At 40.3% G+C, this 17,505-nt stretch overlaps 1 protein-coding gene across 1 annotated transcript in view; it reads left to right on the top strand.

Annotated features, from left to right (window-relative positions):
- Window positions 1–17,505, top strand: part of ATP6V0D2 (ATPase, H+ transporting, lysosomal 38kDa, V0 subunit d2) — a 58,908-nt gene that overhangs the window by 2,437 nt on the left and 38,966 nt on the right. Inside the window, exon 2 of the mRNA XM_011937092.1 lies at window positions 12,931–13,102. Within this exon, the coding sequence (XP_011792482.1) occupies window positions 12,931–13,102 (172 nt within the window). The remainder of the gene's footprint in view (window positions 1–12,930; window positions 13,103–17,505) is intronic.

Here is a 17,505-nt window from a genome sequence, read left to right as displayed (position 1 = left end):
TGGCTCATGCCTATAATCCCAGCATTTTGAAAGGCCTAGGTGGGAGGATTGCTTGAGGCCAGGAATTCAAGACCAGCCTGAGCAACATAGCAAGACCTCATCTCTACTAAAAATTTTAAAAATAGACCGGGCATGGTGGTGCATGCCTGTAGCCCCAGCTACTTGGGAGGCTGTAGCAGGAGGATGGCTTGAGCCTAAAAGGTTGAGGCTGCAGTGAGCTGTAACTGCACCACTGTGCTCCAGCCTGGGTGACAGAGTGAGATCCTGTCTTGGAAAAAAAAAAAAAAAAAAGAATTCTAGAAAGTAAAAAGATAAAAATCAGGAATTTAAAAACTGCTCCCTATATTTTCTGCCAAAGTCCCTTTTAATCAAAAGACTTGTTGAGGCAAGATGATAGATAGAAGGAGGAAGAAATGAGATTAACAGATCTATCCTCTACGTAGACAGTAGGCTGAATCTGGTATCTTCATTTTCAGTTTGGGAGAGAAGAAAAGGTTTCAAACCCTCTCAAAGATCTCAAAAATAAAGCTTGTGTTTAGAAAAACACATATAATCAGGCATATGCAGAATTTTCTATACAACGTCAGGGAATGGGAAACCACCTGAAGCCACCCCACCTGTGCTCTATGGCTTTGTTGTCATTGTGTCTCATGATTTCTACCTCTCTCTCCTCCCAATTCTCAACTACATTTGAATCTGTGTGCCAGTCTACTGTTCAGAGACTCCCAGAAATATCAAGCGTGAATCATCAAACCATGTTTAGGTTATCATGACTGCTGAAAAAACTAATCTAAACAAGAATTTCATGTCCTCTGTTAGTTGAGGACACTGGGACTTAGAATGGCTGTGACCACCTAACAGGCTGTCAGTGATGGAGGATGGATAGAGCTATCTGTGTCTCCTTTTCCACAAAAATATGCCATTGCCTCCTGAGTATAAATTGAAGATATATGAATAGGTCTGTGCTGAGTTGATGTCCACTCCATTTTGAAATAGAAAATTATGAGTGTTCTACCTGATTATTTTATAGAACGTTGAGAAATAAAGAGTGTGTGAACAGCAATGCAACAGTTGCATCCGTGAATGTACTTAGGGAGACTCAGTCCACCCGGAGCTAGATTCAGAGTTGAGAAGAATCAAAGGCACTTGTTGGAATAGAATTCTAAGGGCTTAAGGATTTTAGTTTACTTTTGCGCAAAATATACACCATAAAAACTATAGATAAAGAACATGTTACGCTGTGCCATTCCAATACCATATGTTGAAGCAGGCACTTTCTGTAAAAGAAAAACTAACTTGGCCAAGATTAAATTTGCTTTTAGTCTTTTTAAGTCATCTGGTCTTTAAAAGGAAAGTGTTCTGATAGCAACAAATTGTTTTAGAACAACTTGCAAGGAACGTATAAGGTTTTGGGTAAATTTAGAAGACAGAAAATAAAGATCATCTAGCAAAGTTTGAAAAGTGTTAGTAGTCATAATTGTGCTTAATTGTGTGCATAATTGGGTTGAGTGCAGTAAGAAATACTCATGTATTCCGAGGCCTGCCCCTGACTAATTGTGACTTGACTCAGATCTCTGGACCTTCTGTGACTCAGCCTTTCCTAGGTACAGAAGAAGGAAATTAGTTCCCATTGCTTTTGTCACTGGTATTGCTTTAAAGTTGTATCTATAAAGAAACTTTAGGGTCTTTAAAAGCGACTTTGAACCAAAACAATAACTTTAAAGGAGCATAGGATATTCTTTTAAAAAATAACACTACTGTTATTTTGAAAGGACTTCCAATAGCAAAGGGCTCCCAAAGCCTCCCAATAGCAAAGCTGGGAGGGGTCCCATCTGTGGGAGAGTAAGAATTGAGCTTGGATCCTCCCCTGACTCTCATATCTTTTTTTCCCAATGGTGGTTTGTGGCCTGGGTCTACCTGGGTCATCTGGCTGATTCATTGTTGCTGTAAAAACAGGGCTGAGTGTGCTGAGTTGAAAGTCACTGAAACCAGAGGAAACTAGTCACACAAACCCTGACTATCACCTGACAGATTGCTTGTGCTGCCTGATAATTATTCGCACTTTTCCCAGGCTAGTGCATGTCTTCAGGGGCCGTCCAGAACTACAAAGCTGTCCAGAACTACAATAGCAACAGAATTTTAAAAAATTACAAATAAGACTTTTGGAAATATTCTTCCCTTCTCAAAAAAAACAAAACAGTAAATTAATACTTGAAGTTTACTAGTAAATTGTCTTTTCTAAAACCTATGATAACAGTGTCCACTGGCTCTCAAGATGTGGGAGGTCATTCTGTATTAAGCCTTTTTTTTTTTTTTTTTTTTTTCTGAGACGCAGTTTAGCTCCTGTCACCCAGGCTGGTGTCGAACAGCATGATCTTGACTCACTGCAACCTCTGCCTCCCAGGTTCAAGCAATTCTTCTCCCTCAGCCTCCCAAGTAGCTAGAATTATGAGCATGCACCACCATGCCTGGCTAATTTTTTTTTTTTTCTAGTAGAGATGGGATTTCACCATGTTGGCCAGGTTGGTCTCAAACTCCTGACCTCAGGTGATCTGCCCGCCTTGGCCTCCTAAAGCGCTGGGATTACAGACGTGAGGTGCCGGCCTGGATTAAGTCTTTACTTTGTCCTTGCCACAATTTGTTGAGAAGGGAATTAGGAAAGCTGATTATATCTCACCAACAACGGTGCCCCTGTCAAGGGGCTTGAGCTTCAGAGCTTCTCCAACTGTGTCTTCAGGTAGGAATTAATTCAACACCATCTAGTAAGTACTTTCTAGCTAGGGCCAAGAGAGTAAAGATGAATAAGATAGAGTCTCTGCCCTAAAAAGCATCCCATCTGGAGAATAAAAATATTAGAAAAATGAGAACCCCTTAAGGATGGCAATTGGGTAGTACCTACCGAAATTCCAAATGCTTATACACTTTGTCTAGGAATTCCAAGTCTCATAGACAAACTTGCACACATGTGAGATGACAGCTGTACAAGGCTCTTTATGTGGCATAGTTCGTTGTTGTTGTTGAGATGGAGTCTCGCTATGTCACCCTGGCTGGAGTGTAATGGCGCAATCTCGGCTCACTGCAACCTCTGCTTCCTGGGTTCAAGTGATTCTTGTGCCTCTGCCTCCTGAGTAGCTGGGACTACAGGAGTGCACCACCATGCCTGGCTAATTTTTTGTATTTTTAGTAGAGATGAGGTCTCACCATGTTGGCCATGGCAGGCCTCAAACTCCTAACCTCAAGTGATCCACCCACCTCAGCCTCCCAAAGTGCTGGGATTACAGGCATGACCTGCTGTGGCTGGCCTTTTATGTGGCATAGTTTGGAATAGCAAACGATGGTAACAAATTAAGTGTCCCTCTGCAGGAAATACATTTTCATTTTTTTAAATTTATTTTTTGGTAGAGACAGGGTCTTATGTTGCCCAGGCTACTCTCGAACTCCTGGGCTCAAGCAATCCTCCCACTTTGGCCTTCCAACATGCTGGGATTATAGGCCTGAGCCACCACAACCAGCCAGGAATAAGTTAAGTAAGTTATGGAACATTCACATAATGGAATATTCTGCATATAAAAGGAAAAACACATGAGGAAGCAGTCTAAAATGAGACATATGGAAAGATTACCAAGATACATTAAGTCAGAAAAGCAAGGGAAAGAACCAGGTGTGGCATGGCACTCTTTAGTAAAAAGGGGGATATATTTTAAAAATATACTTCCTATATGATTGCCTAGATACAAAGAAACTGTGAAAGGATTAAAAAGAAACTAAAAATAGAGGTTACGTGAAGCTAGGAATGAGTGGCACGGGGTGGTGGGTAGGTGAGTTACAAGCATAGGGACCTGTCACTGTTTACCCGTATATACACCTATTACTTATTTTTAATTTCAAAATAATATATAGGAGGATGACTGATTTCAAAGAGCTTTTTCTTTGCTTCCTTAGACATTATTTGTACCTCTAATTATAGCGTTTTTTCTGCCTTATATTAAAGAGACATATCCAATTCTCTTTCCTATTTAAAACACACACACACACACACACACACACACTCATCAATAGCTTCCATCAGGCAAGATAAATGACACTGTGCTTAAAAAGCTGATGTACCTTGTAAGCCCTTCCCCAGAATGCTTTGCCTTTTCTAAAGCTGCTCCTTCAATCACAAATTGCATCCCTTATCCCGCGTCCCTGGAAAGCGATCATCTCCCTTTAAAGTCTACATTTAAGCCACTTCCTCTGTAAGCCCCCTTCTACAGTATCTATGATGGGATGGAATTGACAAGCTTCAACTTTATGCTCCACAGTACCTTGTAATGAACCTATCCTGTATAACATCTGTGACATTTGCATAGATGTGTCATCCTGAGGCAGAACATTTGTCTGTCTAGCTCTAGACGCTGCTGCAGTTACAGGCTTAACCGATGAGTAAATGTATAGCTCTATAAGCTTTATTGCAAGCTTCTTTATTTTTTTTTAAGACAGGGTCTGGCTCTGGCACCCAGGCTGGAGTGCAGTAGCATGATCTCAGTTACTGCAACCTCTACCTCTCCTGGACTTAAGTGACCCTCCCACCTCAGCCTCCTGAGTAGCTGGGACTACAGGCATGGACCACTGTTCCTGGCTAATTTTTGTAGAGACAGGGTTTTGTCATGTTGCCCAGGCTGGTCTTGAACTCTTGAGCTCAAGTGATCTGCCCACCTCAGCCTCCCAAAGTACTGAGATTACAGGCGTAAGCCACCAAGTGCCCAGCCTGTAAACTTCTTTTTCTTTCTTTCTTTCTTTCTTTCTTTTTTTTTTTGAGATGGAGTCTCTGTCGCCCATGCTGGCGCTATCTCGGCTCACTGCAAGCTCCGCCTCCCGGGTTCATGCCATTCTCCTGCCTCAGTCTCCCAAGTAGCTGGGACTACAGGCGCCCACCACCACGCCCTGCTAATTTTTTGTATTTTTAGTAGAGACGGGGTTTCACGGTGTTAGCCAGGATAGTCTCTATCTCCTGATTTCGTGAGCCGCTCACCCCGGCTTCCCAAAGTCCTAAGATTACAGGCGTGAGCCACTGTGTCCGGTTGCCTGTAAACCTCTTAAGGGCAGAAAGCACACCTTAAACTTTTCTCTCTTCTACCTCCCTAAGCCTGAGAGTGTATTTTGCATGTAGTAAGAATCTGAAAATACACGCTGGGAATATCTGCATGTTGAGTTCAAGTCCTGGATCTTCTGCTTTATGGTTCTGGGATTCTAAGCAAGCTGCTTAACCTTTAACATGGTGCTTTTTTTTTTTTTTTTCTTTAATTTGTTTTGAGACAGGGTCTAATTCTGTTGCCTAAGCCAGGGAATGCAGTAGCTTGTAGCGTGATCATGGCTCAATGCAGCCTCAACCTCCTAAGCTCAAGTGATCCTCCCACCTTAGCCTTTCAAGTATCTGGCTGGGACCACAGGTGCAGACCACAGGTGTGTGCCACCAAGCCTGGCTAATTTTTTTGTCATTTGCAAAGACAAGGTCTCACTTTGTTGCCCAGGGTGATCTCAAACTCCTGGCCTCAAACAATCCTCCTGCTTCAGCCTCCCAAAATGCTGGGATTACAAGCGTGAGCACTGATAAGTGCTTTCTTATCTCATCTTTAGATAGTATCTCCCTGTCCTAACTCCCAGTTCACTGGGAGGATCCAAAATATCTGAAGATGTTTTGTAAATTGTAAATCTTAAAAATACACCCCTGCACTGTAGTTTATATACAACAAGAATTTGTTTTCCCTCTTCTGCTAGACTTTGGAATTCCTGAAATAGTTCTTTCCATTTTATGGTTTTGGATAATGGCATTTGGATATGACTCCATCAGAAAGCACCAGTTCTCCTTCAGAAAGCACCAGTTTTGAAAATATTTATTTTGGTAAATAAAAATTAAAATGAAGATTTTCAACCCCAGTAAGATTTACTGGACTGCGTAATGAAGTTCTGTGGGGTCACTGCTATAAGATCTTAAGTTTTAATCACAAATTAAATCTAATATTTGAGGCTCATTTATGTGGGAAAAAAATGCATTTGGAGCTGTGGAGAGTACAAAAAAGAACAGGCTGGATGCAGTGGCTCATGTTTGTAATCCCAGCACTTTGGGAGGCCGAGGCAAGAGGATTGCTAGAGGCCAGGAGCTCAAGGTTGCAGTGAGCTATGATTATGCCACTGTACTTTAGCCTGGGTGACAGAGCAAGAATCTGTCTAAAAAAAAAAAGACATCATTTACTACCTAGACAACTGTGTAGTTGATAGGATGTCACAAATAAGTAAAGTGAGGTAAAAATTCAAACTCCAAAAATGGTTCAAATCTATTGATAGCAGATATACTTGAAGGTGAACCAAGTCTTGAATAATAGGTTGATAAAAGACCAATGAAATGGGTTTTCAGGAGGAGAGGAATTGAGATGTCAAGGCATTCTAGCAGGCAGAGAAAACAAATGAATTAAAAAAGGGAAAAAATAAAAGCCTGTGGATGGGGAATAAACCAGTTAGGTTGCAATACTAGAATACTTGGAGATAAGGCTGGAATTCAGGTTGGGAAAACTCTGAAAAACCTTGAAGGTTTGATTTGAAGTTTCAAGATCCTGAAGCTAACACCGAATGAGGGCAAGAGTCAGGTATGACCTCAGTCAACTACTTGCCAGCGTGGAAAACAGGAACAAGTTACTTCTCTGAGCCTCAGTTTCTTCATCTCTGAAACAGGATTATTGCTAAAGTTAAGAGATTATGTATACTAAAACCACTCTGGCAATGGTAAAACGCTCTACAAATTTTATAAAAGTTGTTCTTAATCTGCCTAAAACTTTTCAGTGGCTCCGAGCTATTTTTAGGATCATTACAGGACCAAAACAATTCTTAGGAAAGATTAAACTTGAAGCGGGGAGCACATGAGGAGAAATGAGCCTGGGAAAATCAATTCAAAGATTGCTGCAGTAATCGAAGTGCCAGATGCCATTCAAAACGGGAGTAAGGAGCAGAAATCAGGGAAGAAATGCAGGGCATTTGGAGTAATAAAGCACCAAAGAGGACTTTGAAGTTTCAACACCCTGAGAATAGCAGTACATTAGCAAAAATGGAGAAAGAAGTGTCCGGTTGTACATGTTCTGGTGTATTTATTAAAAGTCTGAGTAATTATCAGATTTGATGGTTGGTTCCAATAGGTTGGCTGGAAAAATTCTGGTTTAGAGAATAAAAGCTGAATTCCCTAGCAATTTATTTTGAAGATAGGTGGGCACAATTGAAAAAATAATATTTTGTGGTGGATTTTCTATGCTGGCTCTTTACCTACCCGCATCATCTTTTTTTGTTTGTTTTCTTTTTTGAGACAGGGTCTCACTCTATTGCCTGAACCAGAGTGCAGTAGCTTGAACACAGCTCACTCCACCTCCCAGGCTCAAGCAATTCTCCCACCTCAGCTTCCTGAGTAGGAGGACCACAGGCATGTGCCACCACACCCAGCTAACTTTTTTTTTCTTTTGTAGAGATGGAGTTTTGCTATGTTGCCCAGTCTAGTCTGAAACTCCTGGCCTCAAGCAGTCCTCCCACCTTGGCCTCCCAAAGTCCTGGGATTACAGGCATGAGCCACTGCACCAGACAACCTTGTTTAATCCCCAAAACAGCCTAAAGCATAGACTGTATCCATTTTGTAGATGAGGAAACTGAGCTCAGAAAAGTCAGATAATTTCCCTAAGTTCAGCAGCAGCAGAGTGTGGGGAAAGGCAGGAGGCTGCTTGGATAGAACAGTAGACAATCACTTATCTTTATTTTTAGTAGAGACAGGGTCTCCCTATGTTATCCAGACTGGTCTCAAACTCCTGGGCTCAGCAAACCTCCCACCTCAGCCTCCAGAGTAGTTGGGGTTACAAGCATCAGCCACCACACCCAGTAAAAAGGAATTTTCTAAAAATAGTCTGCCAACAAATTAGTAGACAATAATCATGAAGTCTAACTTCCCTATCGTGACTCATTCGCTAGCCAAGTGATCTCAGATAATTCCCTTCACGCAGTGACTGCAACCCACAAAAAACGCGTGTTTATATTATGACTGAGTGCATACATGCAGGCACACATTCACACTACGTATAGACTCTATTTGTTAAAATGGTGTAATCTATTTTTTTTTAATTCTATTGCTGTGCGACACCTATTAAATTGATTTAGTTGGTGGTGATCCTACAGTTTGGAATACATTCTTTTTTCCTTATTTTAATAAAAAGGAAAAAACACCATTTGCCATGCTACCTTTCTAGATAAAAAGTAGTGTAATTTTCCCAAGTGTGCTCTGTGGGCAGCCCATTGTTTTTTAGTGGCTTGGGAGGTTCTGTCCCATACTCTTTTCGAAGAAATCACTTTCATGTAGTAAAGCCTTTCAACTCCTACAGTAAAGAAGCTCGTGCCTTCCAAATGTATTTTACCACAAAGTCTCATTACTCACATACCTGTTTAGATAAGCATTTAGGGAAATGCAGGAACAAAAATTAAGTGAACTCATTTTGAAAACTACAAAACTGTGAGTACTGTTGTTATTATTGACAATCTATCATCATCCCAGAGTGCATTTCAGACCCTAAGATTCTCTTGGAATCTGAAAGCAAGCATCCCTTGGATCATTTTAGTGCTGGGAAAGAGAGGTTCCTTCTATTCCATTTGCCTTTTCACTGACTACAGTATTTTAAGATTCCTACAGGGTCTGAAACACTGAGACATTTAATTTCAGGATGTCCCTGGCAGCTGAAAGGTTTGAAAGTTATTTTGCTTGAAAGAAACATATGTCACAAGAGCAAAATATCATGGTTTTGAAAGAAATACCATTTGTGTCACTTCTGTTGGCAAATATTCCTTGGTGCTGAGGATTCAAACTGTCAAATTGCATAAAAAGCTGAAATGCCAAAATGAAAGCCAAATAAGGCATGGCAACAAAGTAGAATTGTTTTAAGTTAATTAAATAGGTAATTGAGCAAATAAATTCTGCCATCAGATAAACAGCATTTCCGATGCAAAAATCTACTCCAGACACTGAGGAAGACTGTAAGAACCACATTGTCCCTAATTGCAGATCCACCCTCCCCCAGCTACCAGAGCAGTCAATTCATAGCTCGCAGTAGAGGTTTTCTGTTATCTCTGGATAAACATGGCATACCAAACCCTCCTTAGGACAGTCCTGCTTATTTCTTTGGCTTCAATTCTTACCTGCCCTTCTCTACCGCTCCTTTGAAATCGACACACAAAAATTGCATATATTTATCATATGCAACATGATGTTTTATTTTATTTTATATTTTTTGAGACAGTCTCTCATTCCTTTGCCCAGAGTGGAGTGCAGTGGCACAATCTCAGCCCACTGCAACTTCTACTTCCTGGCTTGAAGCAATTCTCATGCCTCAGCCTCCTGAGTAGCTGGGATTATAGGCGCACACCACTACATCCAACTAATTTTTGTATTTTTAGTAGAGATGGAGTTTCACCATGTTGGCCAGGCAGATTTGGATGGAATTCCTGATCTCAAGTGATACACCCGCCTCAACCTCCCAAAGTGCTGAGATTACAGGCAGGAGCCACCACGCCCAGCCTACGTTGTTTTAATATATGTATTAGTTGTTGTATCAACCGAAATTAAGTCTGTTAAGGCAGAAATAGTTCAACAAAGGTTTATTGGAAGCCAAGTGTGAGGACCGATCAAGGAAGACACAGCAACAAAGCTGAGTGTGTCCCAGAGTCTGCTGTGAGTTGGAAGACTTTTTAAGGGAAAGTTTAGAAGAACAGAGGAGGACTCTTCATACTAGAGTCGTTCTTTTCATCGGAGATCACAATATAGAGGTTACAATCACTGGCTACAGATGAGATATAGGCTACAATGTCTACATGCAAGATAATCAGTAAACTTCATGATGCAGAAACCAATCACCAAAATTTGATGATTCAGAAACAAATCAATGTCCTTTTAAGTGCCAGTAGGTTATGTATTAATCAGTACATCAACAATTTGAGGGACTCACGGTAAGATTCTTTACTCTGGGATAGGACTGGACAGGACAAAACAGGAGAGGCATCATAAGAACTCTGCCAGGCAGGTTAATTTGGAAGCCTGCCCAATGTGACCTATATGTTATCAATCAAGTAAATTAACATATATGTTAATTCACATACCAAATTTTGTGGGGAGAACACAAAATCTACTATTTACATGATTTTAAAAATACAATACATTGTTATTTACTATAGTCACCATTTTGTACCATAGGTCTCGTCTCTTGAAGTTATTCCTCTTATCTAACTGAATCTAACTGAATTTTGTATCCTTTGACACCTTTCCGATCCCTCACCCTCTCACCTGTCCCCCACTGTCTTTTTTTTTTTTCTTTTTTTCTTTTTCTTTTCTTTCTTTCTTTTTTTTTAATGTAGAGACAGGATCTTGTTTTGTCACCCAGGCTAAAATACAGTGGTGTGATCATAGCTCACTGCAGCCTTGAGCCCCTGGGCTCAAGGGATCTTCCCACCTCTGCCTCCCAAAGTGCTGGGATTACAGGCATAAGCCACCACTCCTGGCCCACTCCTCGCCCTTTGATGACCACTACTTTACTCTCTACTTCTCAGTTGTCACAAATGACAGGATTCCTTTCTTTCTGAAGGTTGAGCAGTATCCTATGGTGTATTCATACCACCTTTCCTTTGTCCATTCATCTGCTGATGGGCACTTAGCTTGATTCTATGTCTTAGTTATTGTGAGCAATGTTGTAATGAATGTAGGGGTACAGATATCTCTTCAACACACTGATTTCATTTCCTTTGGATATATACCCAGTAGTATATATCCAAATAGCTAGATCATATGGGAGTTCTATTTTCAATTTATTTCTCTCCCACTTAATGCTTCAGCAACACTGAACTGCTTTGAGCTCCTTGCACACACCACACCTGTACTAAGTCATCGAATGCCTGCCCCTATTCTTATTCTTTCTCCCCTCTTCCTCCACTCTTAACATAGTATTCTAAGGCTCATCTCCTTCAAGACACTTTCCTAGGCTTCTTGCTCCTGTCCTTATGGATCTGGGTCTCATTTTCTATGTTCCCATAAGTCAAGGACCTTATCTTTATCACTGAATTAACACATTGTTTGAATCATCTGTGGCTGCCTCCTCCTTTACCAAACAGTGAGTTTCCTTGGGAATGAGGAATATGTCTGGTCTATCTTTGGGTCTCCTGTAGTTGGCAGCATGTAATAGATGCTTAATAAATGTTTGAATGAAGATCCAATAAGCTCCATATGTGTGCTGGATGTTGCCAAGGACATTTTAGACACTCAGATATGCAATAACACTTACATGTTGGGTTCTGCACAAGCAGTCACAGATAAAAGATTTAACTAAGATAGTGTAACTGCCTTCTGGGTTAACATGCTTAAGACTATATAATATCCTATAATAGATGTTATGCTAGAGGTTTTATCAAAGTACTTTCAAATTCAGATGAGTGAGAATGAATAATTCTGCCTGAGATAATTAAATCTTTACAGAGCAAGTGATAATCTAATTGAATTGGTTGGCAATAAAATAAAGTTTTAAGTGACTTTGAAGCCAGGTATACCTGGTTTTGAATCACAGTTTATCTAAGTGAGATTTTTTAATTTTTTAATCTATGTGATCTTGAACAAGTTACTAACCTCTCTGAACTTCAGTGTTCTTATCTGCACAAAGGCATAGAAATCATTTTTACCTCATAAAATTGCCTTGAGGATTAAATGAGGTAATACAAGTTCAGTATAGTACCTAGTACCTAATAAGCACTCAATCACTGGCAGCTATTATTTTAATGTTATAACCAGACCTTGAAGGGTAGATTATAATAAGCCAATCTGAAAAGGGGTGCAGGAAAAAATTCTAGAGTGGGGTTGGGTCAGCATTTACTGAAGTATGGATGCTAGAAAACACATGGTTTGTTCAGGAGGAAGTGACAATCAACAAAGCTGAAATTCAGTTCAATCCAATTACCTGGCAACCAAAATGGATGACATTTAACAGATGCATGGCATGGTCTGGTGGAAACGATGCTGGGTTATAAGAATAAGGGGACTAATCTCCTACTTCAATCTCATTAGATAATTCCACCATTTAGTCCCACTGAGATTCAATTTCTTCATCTGTAATAAAAGGATACTGAAACAGAGCAGCGATGACTGCCCATGCCACCTGCCCCCACACCCATGGTAGCTACTACTAATACATTTATCTTTTTCATCAAGCTGGGATGGAGCATTAGTATCCTCAACAGTTTCCCAGGTAGCTATTTCCAAATGACTAAAACCTGTTTGCCATCTGTGGATTAGGTGTTTGTTGTTGTTTTTTTTTTTTTTTTTTTTCAGACCTTCTAAATAATACCAGACTTCTTAGGTAATTGAAATATTTTGTGAGGGTCAGGGACAGTGGTTTCTGCCTGTAATCCCAGCACTTTGGGAGGCTGAGGTGGACAGATCACTTGAGGTCAGGAGTTCGAGACCAGTCTGGCCAACATGGTGAAACCCTGTCTCTACTTAAAAAAATACAAAAATTAGCTGGGCATAGTGGCATGCACCTGTGGTCCCAGCAACATGGGAGCCTGAGGCAGGAGAATTGCGTGAACCCAGGAGGCAGAGGTTGCAGTGAGCTGAGATCGCACCGCTGTACTCCTGCCTGGGCTACAGAGGGAGCCTCCCTCTCAAAACAAAAAAAAAAAACACATTTTGTGGTGTGCTGGATTATCCATATTCACATTACATTTTCTGTTGCTTTAGAGATCAAGTTTAAATCATATTTAGACTTCATATTAAAACCTAATAAGATAATACGTATGTATGTACCATAAAATTAGCATGAATTCAAGTAATGTTGAAAAAGCTATTTGTGTATGCTCAAAATTTAACCTGAATTGGGTTTTATTTAATTTCAGACCTGAAAATTCATCTCCAGACTACTGACTATGGTAACTTTTTGGCTAATCAAACAAATCCTCTTACTGTTTCCAAAATTGATACCGAGATGAGGAAAAGACTATGTGGAGAATTTGAGTATTTCCGGAATCATTCCCTGGAGCCCCTTAGCACATTTCTCACCTATATGACGTAAGTGATGACAGAAAGCCCCAATAAGCCCCAATGTACTCATGCGGATGACCCCTAACAGTACTTGTGTGGATGACCCCTAACAGTTACGGGGTTGGGGGGTATTAAGCCAGAGTGAGACTTAAGACCTTTTCCATTGTTTGTAAGTTTAAATTCATTCAAATTTTAGCAACCGATCAGCTCACAGAGCCACATTTTTGCATTAGAAAATGGATTTCATTGATTTATAAACATGACTGTATCAGTGGTGGTAGCCTCCATCTAAAGGAATATTTTCAGTTTTCATTTAATAAAAAAAAAAAAGTGTTGCCGGTGTTTAAGGTGTTAGCGCTGAAGGTAAATGTTATGTGACATTTTTAGATCACTTTTGAGGATGGGGTTGACAATATCTCAAAGTATTCATAAGGTCACATATACCGCGGCTAATTCCCTTTGTAACAGTATAAGTAGCTGTTGTGAAAGTTATATGTGTTTTATTTTTATCCATCACCCACAGTTCCAATTGTGCAATACATGAGCTCTTCATTCTAAAAAATATCTAGTGCTAGGAGTGGTGGCTCACGCCTGTAATCCCAGCATTTTGGAAGGCCAAGACGGGTGGATCATGAGGTCAAGAGATTGAGACCAACCTGCCCAATATGGTGAAACCCTGTCTCTACTAAAAATACAAAAATTAGCCAGGTGTAGTGGCGCTCCTCTGTAGTCCCAGCTACTTGGGAGGCTGAGGCAGAATTGCTTGAAGCCGGGAGGTGGAGGTTGCAGTGAGCTGATATTGTGCTGCTGCACTCCAGCCAGGGTGACACAGTGAGATTCTATCCCAAAAAAAAAAAAAAAAATTGAACTCCCACATAATAGTAAACTGCACTTTTATGACACCAATTGATAAATCTTACTTAGTGCTGAAATGGACCATTTGAAATAGGTTTGTGCCTTTCCAGTTCTCCTAGCTGAAAAACAGAACAAAGACCCACAAATGGATGAGCTGTGTGTTATGCAGATAAAATTTAGATGTAAAGCACAAAGTTCTGAAGACTAGGTCCTAGCTCAGGTCTAGTGCCTGGCACTCAGGCGTCAATATATTTGTGGAAAGAAAATATAAAAAAAAAAAAATGCTGGATAATATAAGCCAAAGATTAGTCAAAGGGGAACAAAAGAACAGGACTTCATGTCAAACACTGCTCAGTACTAGAAAAAGGAAATTAGAGACATGTATGAATAAAGGAAACTGGGCATTGGCTGTGTGAAGGCATGGCTTTGGGAGACAATCTAAGATTTTTAGAGGCAGATTCCAAGAAAATATCACAAGAGAAAGCCTGGAAAGGTAGAAGGCAGAGACTCCTTCTGAAAGAGCAGTTTCAGCATCTGTCTGGTTGAATGATAAAATGACAGTGTTGCCTCAAGGACCAGGGAATGAAATGAATCCGCTTATCTGACCAGGAAGATACTCCCTCTATCCTTCTGTTCTTTCTTTGTCCTTCCATATCTCCATCATCCATTCTTTTTTTATTTTTCTTGAGACTGAGTCTCACTCCGTCGCTCAGGCTGGAGTACACTGGTGTGATCTTGACTCACTGTAACCTCTGCCTCCAGGGTTCAAGTGATTCTCCTGCCTCAGCCTCAGTTTTGGCTGGAGTGGGTGTGCCAAATGGGAAGGAGGCATGCAGGCATGTGCCACCATGCCCGGTTAATTTTGTATTTTTAGTAGAGACGGGGGTTTCACCATGTTGTCTGGGCTGGTCTCGAACTTACGACCTCAGGTGATCCACCCGCCTCGGCCTTCCAAAGTGCTGGGATTACAGGTGTGAGCCACCATGCCCAGCCTCCATCATCCATTCTTCCACTTTACAAATAACAGTATCTCTGCCCTTGAGTCCTGCAAACAAGGGATTGGAACTAAGAATATCCAAATGTACTTGCTGAGCTGAACAAAGTTAAGTGGACCTTAATTTCTACACATGCCTTTAATTTCAGGGGAAAATAATATATCAGTCAGCAAGATTTCTCACACTGTAGCAGATATTCCTTGGCATCTAAATATGGCAACCAGAAAATATTCCATGAAAACAGAACTGCATTCCTAGGCCTTTGGCACAAAGGAAAACCAACGCAAATTTCCTATTATTGACAGCAGGCAAGAGCAGAAGTAAAGGAAGTCTATTCTGTCTGGGATTTCACATCACATCATACAATCTGAGGATCAACTTTACTTAATGAATAATATCTTTAAGAAAAAATAAAAGTAATTAAGGGACACGATTACAATCTTTCAAGAGTTCAGAAAAGCATAAAATAAAAATATCACTCTGTGTCTACATGTCCCCTTCTTCCCCCACTCAGTTTCTCTCCCAAAAGTAACCACTTCTCAGTTTCTTATGTGTTATTCCAGAAAAATACTTACATGTATGTGTGTCCATTGCTACACACTCTCCCACCCACACATTTCAAATTTATACAAATGGAAACATATTCCTTCTGTACTTTTTTCCCACTTAATATTTCTTAGAAATATGCTTGCGAATGTCATTCTTTTTATTTTATTATTTACTTCTGTTTTTGCAGAGTCTCACTATATTGCCCAGGGTGGTCTTGAACTCCTGGGCTCAAGCCATCCTCTCACCTTGGCCTCCCAAACTGCTGGGATTATAGACGTCTGCCATCATACCTGGAAAACATCATAATTTTTAAATAACTGTATAGAATTGACTATATGTGTCATGACTCTGTTTACCAATCATCTATTGACAAGTAGCTAAATTATTTATATTTTTTCCCATTACAAAAAATTTTGCAATTAGCTTATTTCTTCTGAGTAGATGAGATCAGGTGCGTTCAGGGTGGTATGGTCGTAGACCAATTAGCTTATTTCCATGCAGGTCTTGAACTTATTTCTAAGCTCAGTTTTTAGCAGTGGGAGTGGTAAGTCAAAGGAATGTGCATTTTCGTGTTTTAGTAAATATTTCTAAGTACTCAACAAAGGTAGCACCAATTTGAATCCCCTAAAACAGCCTGTGAAAAGGCCTGTGTCCTTATACCATTATCCACACTGGATATTTTCTTTTTAACTTTTGTCAGCCCAATAGGTTAAAAAAAATAGTATCTCTTTGCTTCATTTTATATTTCTTCATAAGTGATACTGATCATTTCATATTTATTATTTATGTGGATTTGATACATGACCTAATTGCCTACATTTATTAGAGTTTTCAGCAGGTTTTGATGATGTAAAACAGCTCTTTGTAAATTAAGAAAGTTTCAGCCCTTCATAATATATGTTGCAAATCTATTTTCTTGGTATGATATAATTTAATTTTTATGTTTGTGTTTTTTTGCTGTGGAAACATTGAATGCTTTAAATTAGCTATACTCATCAATGTTTTTATTCATTGGCTTCTGGGTATTTTACTGTACCCTGTTTAGAAAGACCTTCTCCACTCCAAATTCATGAATAAATTCACTTGTCTTTTCTTCTATTTATTTATTTATTTATTTATTTATTTTATTTATTTTATTTTTTTATTTTTTTTTTTTTGAGGCAGAGTCTCGCTCTGTCGCCCGGACTGGAGTGCAGTGGCCGGATCTCAGCTCACTGCAAGCTCCGCCTCCCGGGTTTACGCCATTCTCCTGCCTCAGCCTCCGGGGTAGCTGGGACTACAGGCGCCCGCCACCTCGCCCGGCTAGTTTTTGTATTTTTAGTAGAGACGGGGTTTCACCGTGTTAGCCAGGATGGTCTCGATCTCCTGACCTCGTGATCCGCCCGTCTCTGCCTCCCAAAGTGCTGGGATTACAGGCTTGAGCCACCGCGCCCGGCCTTCTTCTATTTATTTGTTGTTACAGATGTTGTTTCATTTTTTTACATTTAAAACTTTGGTCCATCTTAGAATTTATTTTCATGTAAAAATTAGACTACAGATCTAGCTGAAATTGTTTTTCCCAAATAGCTCTCCATTTCTATAAGTAAGTAAGTAGAAGAAATGACCATAGGTCAAGTAAGGAAGGAATTGTGGATATACCTGAGACATGGCGTTAGTGCCAATGTTTCTTGTTTGCCCTTCTCAGTCCTCCTATCAGCGCTATGGGTTAGGATAAGTCCTTCCATATTACTTACAAGCAAGACACAGATGCTGATGTTTTCAAAGAATTCACAAATATACAGCTAGTCAGGGGTAGAGATTAGATATGAACTTACATAGGACTCAGTTCCGCGATTCTGGAAAGCCTTCCCAGAAGGGCTGATGTTGCTGAGCCTGGAAACAGTGTAGAATTTGACAATAAGGGAGAAGCCTCAGCATCCGGGGCTGAAACATGTAGATGGGAAGGTTGTTCCAGGCGTGAGGAACAGTTCAGTTTTGGCTGGAGTGTGTGTGCCAAATGGGAAGGAGGAAGTGAGGAAAGGAGGCTGGAGA

Source organism: Colobus angolensis, unplaced genomic scaffold (genome assembly GCF_000951035.1).
Source record: "Colobus angolensis palliatus isolate OR3802 unplaced genomic scaffold, Cang.pa_1.0 Scaffold16, whole genome shotgun sequence".
NCBI lineage: Eukaryota > Metazoa > Chordata > Mammalia > Primates > Cercopithecidae > Colobus > Colobus angolensis.
This window is presented reverse-complemented; position numbering and strand designations above follow the sequence as displayed.